The sequence below is a fragment of the Cibotium barometz genome, chromosome 25, assembly GCF_041138505.1.
Source record: "Cibotium barometz isolate CiBa-2024 chromosome 25, ASM4113850v1, whole genome shotgun sequence".
NCBI lineage: Eukaryota > Viridiplantae > Streptophyta > Polypodiopsida > Cyatheales > Cibotiaceae > Cibotium > Cibotium barometz.
This window is the reverse complement of record NC_141070.1, coordinates 13,618,048-13,630,728: the sequence shown is the minus strand read 5'-3', so window position 1 is coordinate 13,630,728 and position 12,681 is coordinate 13,618,048. Positions and strand designations below refer to the sequence as shown.

Sequence of the window (12,681 nt, the reverse complement as noted above, 5' to 3'; positions counted from 1 at the left end):
GATAATGGTACGTTTGACAGACAGCGCAATCAAGGCATGAGCCTGCGCATCTCTACCATCCCAACGAATCTGCTCTGCTGAAAGTGGTGGTTCTCGAACAGCTGCTACAGCACTTGTGCCTGCACCATCATCAACAGTACCTGTTTCTGATGTGTTTGCAGCATTCCCAGCCACAATAGGACGTGCATCAATACCCTGCACAATGTTCCATAACCCCTTTGCTACCAATACATGTCGCATCATATATGCCCACAATGGATAGTTGGTGCCATCCAACTTATCCTCAGCAGCCAACATGCGGAATACATCATTGTTGTCAGCCATGGCCAATGACTGTACTACTAGATGTAAATGCTGTCTGTAAGAGGTAAACCTGTATAAAATCGACCTGTGCTATATAGCACAGCCCAAAATAGACGAATGGGCACCTGTCCTGCAGATTTTAATCTTGACAGAAAATCTGCAAAGTAGGACGATTTTGCCTGCGCAGTACTTGGAATGCAAAAACGGAGGGCGAAATGACTTCAGATCAAAATTCTGAAACGAACAAGCCCTGCGGGCTTTCCCACGGCATATACTAACCTGCAGACGCTCGTGAAACCTCGTCGCAATCGGAGGAGATGAAGCGGCAGGTGCCGGTGATGCTGCCCGGGAGGAGGAAGCCTGCTCTGATACCAATTGTTGGAATTAGGGTTGCAGGAATGCACACACAACTTCAAGAAGATGAGGAAGCTTGAGCACAACACAGTAGTGTATTATGAGTGCCAAAAATGAAAGATAACAAGCCCTAGAAGATAATGGGCGTATATACAATGCACGGGGGAAAAAACCTCCTAGTGAGGGAAAAAGTGCCCCGGCAGTCCTAAGTGTGTTCACACACATCACTACTATAATATGGTAACATTCCCATTCCTTACATTGTTATTTATACAAAACTTTTAAGTGTCCGGGCACCCAAACTCAGGCGGCCATTGTGTAAAAATGAGAACTATGTGTCTCTACACCTACTAGTGTACATTTGTATGTGATGCCGACATTACACTTAGCTTGGACATCCCTTGTTTACATCATGATGCACTCATTTGAGTGGAAAAAATCCATAAAATATTACATGAAGTGCTAAAAAACTTGCTCGGGCGGTTCAAAAATTACAAGACCCTTTTGAAGTAACTTGATGAATGACAACCACTTGTTTGCTTAGAAAGCCTTTGAAAAATATGCTGGTGGACCTACATAAGCCTATTTCCTAGTTAACCGCCATTGGAAATATGGTTAACATCTCCCCATGCTAAAGTAGGCCTGTCCTCTGACCTATGCATGGAAAATCAAAGTTTGGGGAAAATTGAAGATCAACCGTACTGAAGAGATCATTGGGTTGTTGTTGTAGAGGCCTCAATGTTGCTAACATGATGTAGCAGTACAGATTGGTTGTCGATGTGGGAATTGGTGAAGCCAAGAGTAAGTACATATGCATGTGCACATGTATAAACAAATAAGAGTGCCTAATGCATGCACTTAAACAATGCAAGTGTCTATATGCTGCATAGTAAAATGAACATCATGTTGTGCAGCAAGAGGAAGGGGTAATCTAGGTGATGGATCGTATCTTGGCCAGGAATATCCTGCCAAGATCCCCCTATCCAAAATGTACCTGGATGGCTTCTGATGTTGAGGCTTCTAGTCCTAAACTAAAGATAAAACTGCATAGTGGGTGTTGTGTGTGCGTTTTGTTTTTAATTTTTTAATTTTTTTTGAATAGTTGAGTATGCAACATGTAAATATGTACAAGGAAATGCCATGCATGATGCCATGTCCCAAGACTATGCCCTTGACCAGAAAATATTAGGCGACATTAGACTCTTATGCCAACACCTAGATTGGCGACACCTCTAGTATGTGAGAAGATTTGATAAGTAAACGTAGATGCAATCATGGAAAGACTATGCTAGTGATTAGAAAATGGGATACATATCCAGGGTTGATGCACTTATGGTGGTAAAAGCAAGCATTGTTGTTCCGGCCAGCATAGCATCGTGTGAACAGGGCTTCTCTTATCAAAATGCTATTAAAAATAACTTGAGATGTGGTTTGTGCTTGGAAACCCTTAATGCCTTGATGTTCTTATCACTTAATGCAAGTGAAGCGTCTCAAATTCATTAGAATGATGTCTTTAGTACTTGGTTGGAAAGCAAAGATAGGCGAACACTTCCATTACAGTGATGTATGCTTTTTTGCCATTGCTGGATTGTATAGCATTTTGGAAAAAGATTCATTTGGGAAGCAGTTGATTGCTGGTTTTGGGAAAAGTTGATGGTTGGGCAGCAAGTATTTTGTCACATTTCAAAAAATAAACATGCATAACATATGTTTTTGTTGGATAGGTAGTTCAGGACTCTACATATACTAGTTTTGGGGCCATTTCAGCCACTAGTATTCGTAGCACATGCATATGATTGCATTGGTAATCCTTTGGTGGTGAAGCAAAGTATATTGCAACATTGCATTTTGATTAACATATGTATTGGCTATCTTATGGTGATGAAGCAAAGTATATTACAACTTGCAGGTGTATCAAAAGTATCTTCGACATGTATTTTATTCGAGCATATCTATGAAAAGGAAAGTATGTACATGTGGTGTTTGTGAAAGGAAGTAATTTTAAACATGTACATGTGGTGCTTGTGTTGTTGGTACTTTTTCTAAGCTCACTCATTCATGTGTATAATGACTAGTTTAGTATCACTAGTGTCAAGGTGCTTGGTAAGAGTTTAAACCTAAGTTTTCTCTTAAATCATAAAATTTAAATAGTTATATTTTGTTTGATTTTTTGTCTTCTTTGTACTAACTTTCTAGTGTAGGAGGGGGAGAGTTGGTTCTCTTCCATGGTTATGGTGAAGAGAACCAACTCCCGAGGTTGGTGTAGCCACTCCATGTGGTGAAGGGGTTCAACTCCCCTACTCTCTATCTTTATGTGATAAAAGGATAGGGCCTCACCATCGACAGCAATGTTGGAGATTGCAATCTTGGAGATGTTCTTATTCAAGGCCACTTACACCATCTCTCCTATCATAGGTAGGCTTAAATCCTATCTACTTTGCTATTTAAATTTTTTCCCATATGCATGAAAATTTAAGATAATACTTGGACTTTGTTTTAATCAATGTGATAATTTTGTTGTGGAAAAGAAGTTTGCGACTTTGAATATTGCTAATATATTATGGTAGTTTTATTGAAAAAAGAAAGCCTTTCATTTTAAAATAATGCTTGCCATTTGAAGGGTGTTATTTAAAAATTTTATGTCGTATGAAAAAGAGTGATAAAAGATACATGTCAATTGAAATTGTAAGACACCCGTCAATTTTAGGCCCTGATCCAAAGAGCGTCGTCGAAAAAACATAATATTTTGTGGATCACGTGTCATACTTTGTACAAGGACCAACTTCCAATTTCTACATTCAATTTTACTGACTAAAGTATCTAAAATACAAGTAATTGCAAATACATGTAAAAATCTATGAAGTATTAGATATCGATGCCTTTCAATCAGAGGCTAGTCAGATGACTGATGTTCACAAAAAATTAGCTGCATGTCACCACACAAAGCATCACACGGACACATCAACATAACAAGAGAATCATTTGACAGAGGAGTTGCTCCCTTCAGGAGATGAAGATAAAGATTCCACTGAAAAATGAAAGAGCTCACAAATGATCAATGCTGGAAACAAACCCGCCTTCTAACAAATGAAAACGAGGATGTAGGAGACCACTGGCCTGCCATAACTTTTCTCCGGAGAGCTTCAAGATACTAAAATTATGAAGCCTCAAAGATATACAACATTAAATTTTCTGAAGTCTAGAGCCCCTACAATGGCTTCAGCATTTTTTGGGGGGTTTTTTAATGGCGCATACGTTAATTCGGTAATGAGTCCCAATCATAATATGTAGGGACACTTTTCTTTAACAAATAGAACAGTAAAAGGTGATTAAAGTTACTTTTTTCCATTCAAATAAAACTAATGCTAAGCCCAACCATGGCAGGCCAAAAAGTTAGCAGCAAACAGGCCTCCTAACAAGGGCCAATGCTAGCTTTCCAACTGTAGCTGCATCTCATAAGGCAGTTGCATGTACACACTACACATCCTCCAACGAAAAAGAAGTATCAAAACAAGTGTACAACAAGCAAAAGCGAAATCAAAATACATGCTTTGTGTAAACAAAAGAAAAAGTAAGCTGTCATGCTTCAGCAGCATATATGTGAGGATCCAAAGAAGGAAGCAATACAATGAGTCCTCTCCAGCTTCTTTCGCTTCGATCATTTACAAGCACAAGAATCAACCATGCTGCCAAAACCAGTTGGTATTTCCACGGAATCCCAACTTATCCAAGGCTTCGATTTCTTCCGCTGACAAGCTCCATCCCAAAGCTCCTGCATTCTGTTCAGCCTGTTCAAAGGCAAGACATGTCGATGCAGACAAGTTTTTAAATAAAATAATTTCAAAAAAAGAATCTCAAAAAATAACCAAGCTCAAAACAAAGTAAAATCACACACCAGCAATTACCATTTCCAACTACTCAAAAAAGGAAAGCCTGCAATAGCCCAGATAATAATGTGTGATACTGAAGATGTAAGTGGCATTTATTCAAGCAAAAAAAGGTCAGGTTTAAAACCAGATGACAATAGGTAGTGCAATGACATCACTGAAAGGAAATTACACAAAGGTGTTTAAACAGGTGTAAGTAATGTTTTGAACATGGTGGCATACAAGTCATCCCGTGTCATAGTTTCAAAGGGTGTAGGCTACTTTGTGTGTTATCAATTCAACTGCTTTGGGGGACGTACAATTGGATGGTATTGCTTGTTTCAGGAACAGTGTATGGTTGCACATGTCCATATAAATATTAAAGTTTTAGGCTCTAGCGGGGTGCGCAAATGTGTGCTTGCCCGTGTGTGTCGTATGAGAGAGGGAATTCAACTTAAGGTATAACCATCTGACCTCAAAATAGACTTGACATCAAGAAATATCACTCCAAAAAAGCAAATATACTTTACTGTGTTGCATCCATATGTTTCTCTGTCGGGCTACAACATGAAACTAACACCATGAAACTAGAAACAAAAATTACCTGCTTTTCATTTTTGGCCCCTGGAATAGGGATAGCACCTTTGCATCTGCACAAATCAAACAGGAACTCAATAATAAAAAATATTTATCTAAAAAAACCAAAGATACAGCCCCTTCATTAAGCTTTGGTGTCATAGGTTTACAGCCTAGGAAAGGTGATTACAGCTACGCATCTCAAGAAACCATAGGAATGCCAGGCTTACATGATCCAATTCAAGGCAACTTGGCTGACAGTCTTGTCATTTGCAGCCGCTATGGCTTTCATCTTCTCCAACAAAGGTTGTATCTGTTCAATCGGCACGTTACCGAACTTTCTGTTGTCAGGAGGTGGGTTGTCCACCGAGTACTTGCCTGGGAGAACCCATTACCACAAAAAAGGCTTCAATAACCACTTATGCCTTATCTAGTTAGATCTCAATACAGCTTGACAAGTTGTAAATGCATTATATATTACCAGTCAGTCTACCCATGCCAAGAGGAGAGTATGCCAAAATTTGAATTCCAAGCTCAGCGCATGTTTTGAACAAACCATCTATGCTTGGATTCAATCTCAACAATGAAAACTCTACCTGCAGCATCAGATAATGTACCGTTATGGCATACTGTGACAAGTTTTAAAACATAACATGGCAGGCCATGAACATATAGCCCCCTCCAAAAATGGAAAGAGGAGCATGTAACCTGGTTAGATGTCAAAGGAATGTTTCTCTGGGCTAAAATTTTGTGGGCCCGCCGTATTTCATCTTGATTGAAATTTGAAACTCCCACTGTTTGATCAATAAGAACAAAGCTTTAACTCACTAGCAGGTAAGTAGCACCCCTACAACTCACTTGCCAGGGAGTGGGTGCATATTAAAAATTATCAAGATATTTTTCATCTTGGAGTCACATCTCACACATAACGACCATGCTGCTCACTTATTTTACATGCTTGCTTCAGTCTTTACATATTCAAATACACCAAAAAAAAACGGTTACAAAAACCTGCTCTAGTAAGGCCTGCATCATATGCATCGGCAAGACCCTGGGTAAGATGTTCTATACTCCTTATAGAGAGAGCTGGACCATGAATCTGCAACAAACAAGAATATTTCCAGTCAAATGAAGTAAAACCATCAGTTGATCAAAACCACGGCGGCAAATTGATATTGTTAAGTTTGGGTTTCACCTGAAAAAGGTCTACTTTCTCTGATTGAAGCCTCGCCAAGCTTTCCTTCAATGAAGCGACTAGAGCACTCCTGGCATTGAAATGCCATGGCATAGGGCAATATTTTGTGGCTACCAGCACACCACTTCTTTCCTCCGGGGTTAACCTCTTCAAAAATTCACCTACCAATCTTTCTGATTCACCTACCACTCAAAAAAAGCCAAATCTGAAAAACCACAAGTTGCTTCGAGACCAAACACAAAACTCACACCCTCCAGGAATTTGAAAACCACAAAACCTCTGAGATCTGATCACAATTTTCGAAGAATATTGCCATCTAAATCCCTGGAATTGCACATACAAAAACCACGTGCCATACATACATTACACTGATACATGATACATTGTATGTAATACATTCATTCATGCATAGAATAAACGCATACAAAAATACACACAATATAACATAACAAAATATACAATAACAGACTCAATACATACCATACTATACAAAAAAAAAATATCCACACAACACATACATACCAAACAGAGGATATATAAATCAATGCATACAAACACATGCATGGATATGTGTGCACATAGCTTGTAGAACCAGAACCAAACTGCAGCCTACACACAAAAACATGCTAAAGCAATTAAAACCTCCCACAAAGATGCTGAAATCATTTGTACTTTAAAAGCCAAAAATAAGCCAAAGAAATTGTGAATCCTCAACCCGTGTGCCATTAAAAAACCCCTAAAAAATGCTGAATCTAAAACCCTAATGCCATGTAAGATCCACAATAATCTTAATGCACACATGGAGACAAATTACCCCCCAAAATAAAAAACCTGAAAAACCCGCCTAACCGAAAACAGCTACAGGAAGCTTTGTCAAACTACACCAAGCTAAGCTTAAACCCATACCCTTTCCGTACATGGCAGCCGTGTCGATGAGCTTCAAACCACACTCCAAAGATTTCCTGAAAGCAGCTTCCGCTGTAGCCTCGCTCAGGTCCTTATCATAGCCTCCGTACCCCCACATATACCTGCACAAAGTGAAAAAAAAATAGAAATAAACAGAGAGAGAGAGAGAGAGAGAGAGAGAGAGAGAAAAGAAGAAGAAGTAGGAATAGGAAACCCATTCTGAGAACCCTCATCAAAAGACTATGAAAAAATTTGAGGTACGCCTGATGCTCATCTCAAAATAAGAAGCTTGAAAAACAAAATGGGACACAAAATCAACGCTAATCAAATTGGCCAAACTATGGTAAGCCTGATGCTCATGAGAAGAGAAAATTCAGGTTAAGCAAACGCTCATCAAGATGTAACTAATTGGCGAAGATTAATGCATTGGGAGGTATCAGGATGGGCTATGAGACTCATTACTATGGGTGATTTGTAATGGGCAAATTATGGGGGGGCGGGGGGATCAGGAAACGCAGAGGCGTAGCGTATTTAAGATGACCTACTTGTCTCCCCATGACCAAGTGCCGATACCCATGAGGTGGTCTTTGAGAATGTTTTTTTCCTTGGCTTCCTGCTGTGATGAAGACGACGTAGCCATGATGATGGATGGTCTTACAAAATTATGAGATAAGAACTTCCCTTCCTACGTGAATAGAGAAGGCATATATATCACACAACCAACACAGAAGGAGGAGGAGGGAGGAGGAGGAGGAGGAGGAGGAGGAGGGAGGCCAGCAGGCATCAATGAGTGGGAGGAATCTACGTTGTCGCTGTTTCGATAAGGAAATGTGCACAACAATCTTAATATAAATATCATCGCGAATGGTTGATAAATAGCCTAAGAAATAGTGTCCACTGTCATCATGATGTGAATCTACAATTATTTAAAAATAGAAAACTGCAGCCTTTTAAGGACAAGCTGTCCGTGAGTCACGTTTCAGAACTTAGCCTTTTTTCTAACATGTTTATTGGAAACAAAAACACATAAAAACACATGTTATAACTCAAATTTCAAAATTTTGAATCTTTAAATTCAAGGTTAAGGTTGGCAAAATTACAACCTGTTTCTATCAATTGGGGCCGTGAAAATACACTAAAGGACGGTTTTTTCTCTGACACTTCACACAACCAGCCTTAGATCTTTTGAAATTTATTTGGAAAAATGTGAGAGTGGTGGGTTATTTGTCACCTTGGACACAACCGCACAATAATTATTAGGCTAGTCTAGGACGATATATATCCCACCTATTCACTTTTTTGGGGGGAACATAATTATAAGTATATTTATAACTAGAGCAGAAACATGTACATTGATCGACTTTTTACAGCAACCACTTGATTCCTATTAGAGATCACTCTGATCCCCAAACAAAGGATGACTATTCCCAAGAAAAGTCATTAGGAGAAATATGGACTCTCCATTTTGCCCCTTAAGGAGTGAATAAAAAAAGATTGGCCTGACCAACCAATGAGAGAGCTGGGATTCTAGATCCATGTAACATGGATCTTTTTGTCATATCTTTGCCCAAATAAAATCTCTTAGGACAATAAATTAATAGAGCCCATAACTTTAAAAAATAGAGAAATGCCAGATTTCTTGTTATAAACTATTATTTCATGTCAGATGCACCTTGTGGTCAGCACATGGAAGTTTGAAAACATAATTTCATTTTTTTCCCTTTTCTATGTTTAACTTTCTACTTTCCTTTCTTTTGTATTTCACTACCTTTCCATTTTCCCCCTTTTTTAGTGGAATTCAATTTCCTCATATCTTTTGCAACTCTGGTTCTTTCTTCAGAGATATGTTGTTCTTCACCATAGCTCTCTCCTCATAAAATTTCATCTCATTTAAACAAAACCTTAGTGAGTTATGCCTGTTTTCTCACATGAACTTTCTCTTCTCTTCTGCACTACCACTGATAGCTATCTTGATTTGAAGTGGCATCAAATTCCTATGAGTAATAATCATAGGTTTAGGGTTTCTCTATGTTTTGTCTTGATGTGAGTAATGATCATAGGTTTAGGGTTCGTCTATGTTTTGTCTTGATGTGTTGCTCTTTATTTTCATAGGAGCAAGGTTGTGACAAGGTTGTGTAAATCAAAGTAGTAGGTTACTGTTTATTTCTTATTGTTTTAATCTTTATTTGTTACTTACAATCTTCTCTACACCACAGATAGCTATGTTGATCTGAAGTGGTATCAAATTCCTATGAGTAATGTTTATAGGTTTAGGGATTGTCTATGTTTTATCTTTATGTGAGTAATGATCATAGGTTTAGGGTTTGTTTATGTTTTGTCTTGATGTGTTTATGTTTATCTTCATAGGAGCAAGGTTGTGAGCAACAAGGTTATACAAATCAAAGCAATAGGTTGATGTTTATTTCTTGTTGTTTTAATCTTTGTTTGTTGCTTACAATCTTAACACAAATAGTTATTAATCATGCAGTGTCTAACTTTGTTAATTTGACGCTTTGTTTTTTATTGTAGATGTCTTCAAGGAGGAGGAATATCAATAATATTTGTAGCATTATATGGTAGTGATGTGTGTGAACACACTTAGGACCGTCGAGGTACTTTTTCCCTCACTAGAAGGTTTTTTCCCCCCCTTATCTACTCATTTTAGGGTGTGCACTTATCTTTTTGTATCTGGCACACATTTGTTCATTCTAATCTAGTGAGTTTGTGTGCTCTCAAGCTTCTCTATCTTGTGTGTGTGCATTGTTGCAACCCTAACCCTAATTCTAACAATTGGTATCAGAGCTAACTTCCTTGACACTTGATCTAGTAGTCTACGACCCTATTTTTCTGTCTCTGATTGAGATACCCTCTTAGGAGAAGAAGGTGTATGCTATAGTGTGCTGTATACAATGTATACAGCATTTTCTGGGTCCGCGGTGCGTTACAGGCACGTTTTGGGCACCGCAAGGTTTCTACAGACATTCTGGAGAGGCGTGTTCTGCTCGATTTTGGGTGTTTGGACTGTGTAGCGGAAGATTTGGTGTGCAACAGCATCTACAGTGTCTTCAACAACATCGACTATCATACTTTTGCCAGTAACACTCTATTCTCTACTCTGTGTTAATTTTCATACACTTTACAGGTGATTCAGCCAGTTGGCAGCCATCCAAGGTTGCTTCAGTGATGAATGAGTACTTGCAGTGTGTTGAAAGATTTTGCATTTGGCAGAAAGTTATGGCTGGCAGTAGTGATGTATTCAACATGTTATCTACTGAGGACAAACTTGATGGGACTAACTACCCATTGTAGTCATATATGATGAGGCATGTATTGGTTGCTAAAGGCCTTTAGAATGTGGTCAGTGGTAGTGAAACTCGTCATGTTTCACAACTACCAGTGCAACCATGTGCTATAGGTACATCTGAAGTAGAATCTGATACAGATGTGGCTCCTCCACATGCACCATCAGTATCTCCCACTGCTGCTCAAACAAGATGGGATGGAAGAGATGCACATGCACATGCATTGCTTGCACTTTCTGTGAAGCGAAGCATTATTCCTCATATTCGATCATGTAAGACTTCAAAACAGGCATGGGATGCACTTGCTGCATTATACCAGGTGCGCAATGAAGCATGTGTTGCATATCTGCGTAAACAGTTAGAGTCTGAGCACATGAATGAGGGAGACTTAATGGACAGCTTCTTGACCAAGATCAAAGATTTTAAGGAGCAGCTTGCTAGTATGGATGAGATATATTTTGATAGTACATTGGTGCCCACAGTTCTCAATGCATTGCCGGATTCTTGTCAGAGTTTTGCCTCTACCCTTAGACTCATGGTTTCAGTACTCTTGCAAAAAGAGCAGTCTAGACAAAACAAATCTAATATGTGAGTTGGTGACCAAGCTTTTGTTGCCAATCAGAAAGGCAAAGGTAAAGCTTCTTCGCATGGTGGCTATAAGCTAAAATCAGAATCCTCAGGTAAGGATGCAGAGAAAGAAGGTGATAAGCCTAAAAAGAAGAACAAGTGTCACTATTGCAGGAAACCGGGGCACTACATACATGAGTGCAAGAAAAGGCTAGAGAAGGAGAAAAAGAAAGAATCGGGCATGGCTGTGTGGTTGATGCATCTGCACCAAGTGGGTGCAAAGAAGAAGAAATCTGCAAGTTTTGCTCAAGATGATTGAGCATGGACTGTACATTATAGTTATGACCCTTCTATTCATGATGTATGCATGTCAATGGCAGAATCGGATGCTTAGTACTTTGACAGTGGTGCTAGTAAGCACATTACTTCACAAAAAGGTTTGTTCTCATCTCTGGAATCTGCCCAAAGTGCAGGAACCGTCACATGTGCAAATGGTTCCTCATATCCTGTCAAAAGGAGTTGGTAGAGTTGTGCTCACTGCTGCAAATGGGGGTACATTTACTCTTTCGAAAGCTTTATATGTGCCAGGCATTAAAAAGAACTTGCTGTCAGTTTCAACCTTAGCCTTGTCAAGTTTGACGGTGAAATTTGTGAATGATAGATGTATAGTTCAGGATAGAAATGATGGTTATTCTATCATTGCCTCAGGTACCTTGTTTCATGGCCTATACAAGATGGATGTATTTGAGAAGTTGCAGCATGATGCTTGCTTAGTCTCTACGACTCATGCTATGAGTGATGCAGAATTATGGCATGCACAATTTGGCCATCTGAATTATAGTAGTTTGTTACGCCTTCAAAGGCATGATATGATGTCTGAGTTGCCAACTCTTGAGACCCCTACTAGACATGTATGTGAGGGGTGTATTCTTGGTAAAATGCATCGAGCATCATTTCCAAAGGATGGATCTGTGAGAGATGTTAAGAAATTACAACTTATACTACATAGTGATGTATGTGGTCCTATGAGGACACCATCTATCGGGGGATATCTCTACTTCGTCACTTTTATCGATCATTACTCCAGATATAGCTGGGTGTATCCATTTAAGCAGAAGTTAGAGGTTTTTATGTGCTTTAGGCACTTCGTATCCATGGCTGAAAATGCATGTGAATGTAAAATTGTTGGCACCTTTCATTCAGATCGAGGGGCAGAGTATATGTCCAAGGAATTTCATGCATATATGGCTAAAAAAGGCATAAGGCATCAATGTACAGTGCTATACACACCTCAGCAAAATGGTGTGGCTAATAGGAAGAACGAGTCTCTCATGGGAGATGGCACGCTGCATGGTGAAAGCACAAGATTTACCTCATGGTTTTTGGTTAGAGACAACTATGTGTGCAAACTATGTGTTGAACAAATGTCCTACCAAGGCCTTGCAGTCTAAAACTCCTTATGAAGCTTGGCATGGCAGGAAGCCTTCTGTGTCTCATTTGCGTGTTTTTGGTTGTCTTGATTATACTCTTGTGCCTGAGCAACAACACAGTAAGCTTGATGATAAGGCAGTTAAATGCATATTTATGGGATACAATTCAGAATGCAAGGGAT

At 39.2% G+C, this 12,681-nt stretch overlaps 1 protein-coding gene across 1 annotated transcript; it reads right to left on the bottom strand.

Annotated features, from left to right (window-relative positions):
* Positions 1-3,981: 3,981 nt before the first annotated feature.
* On the bottom strand, positions 3,982-8,045 carry LOC147624261 (putative oxidoreductase At1g06690, chloroplastic). The gene is made up of 9 exons (XM_086819231.1): positions 7,746-8,045; positions 7,201-7,322; positions 6,295-6,476; positions 6,111-6,198; positions 5,808-5,893; positions 5,581-5,695; positions 5,330-5,477; positions 5,128-5,173; positions 3,982-4,445 (listed from the first exon to the last, which is right to left on the bottom strand). The coding sequence occupies exons 1-9, from the start codon at positions 7,838-7,840 to the stop codon at positions 4,335-4,337; spliced, it is 993 nt and encodes a 330-aa protein (XP_086675357.1). The 5' UTR covers positions 7,841-8,045; the 3' UTR covers positions 3,982-4,334.
* Positions 8,046-12,681: the final 4,636 nt, after the last annotated feature.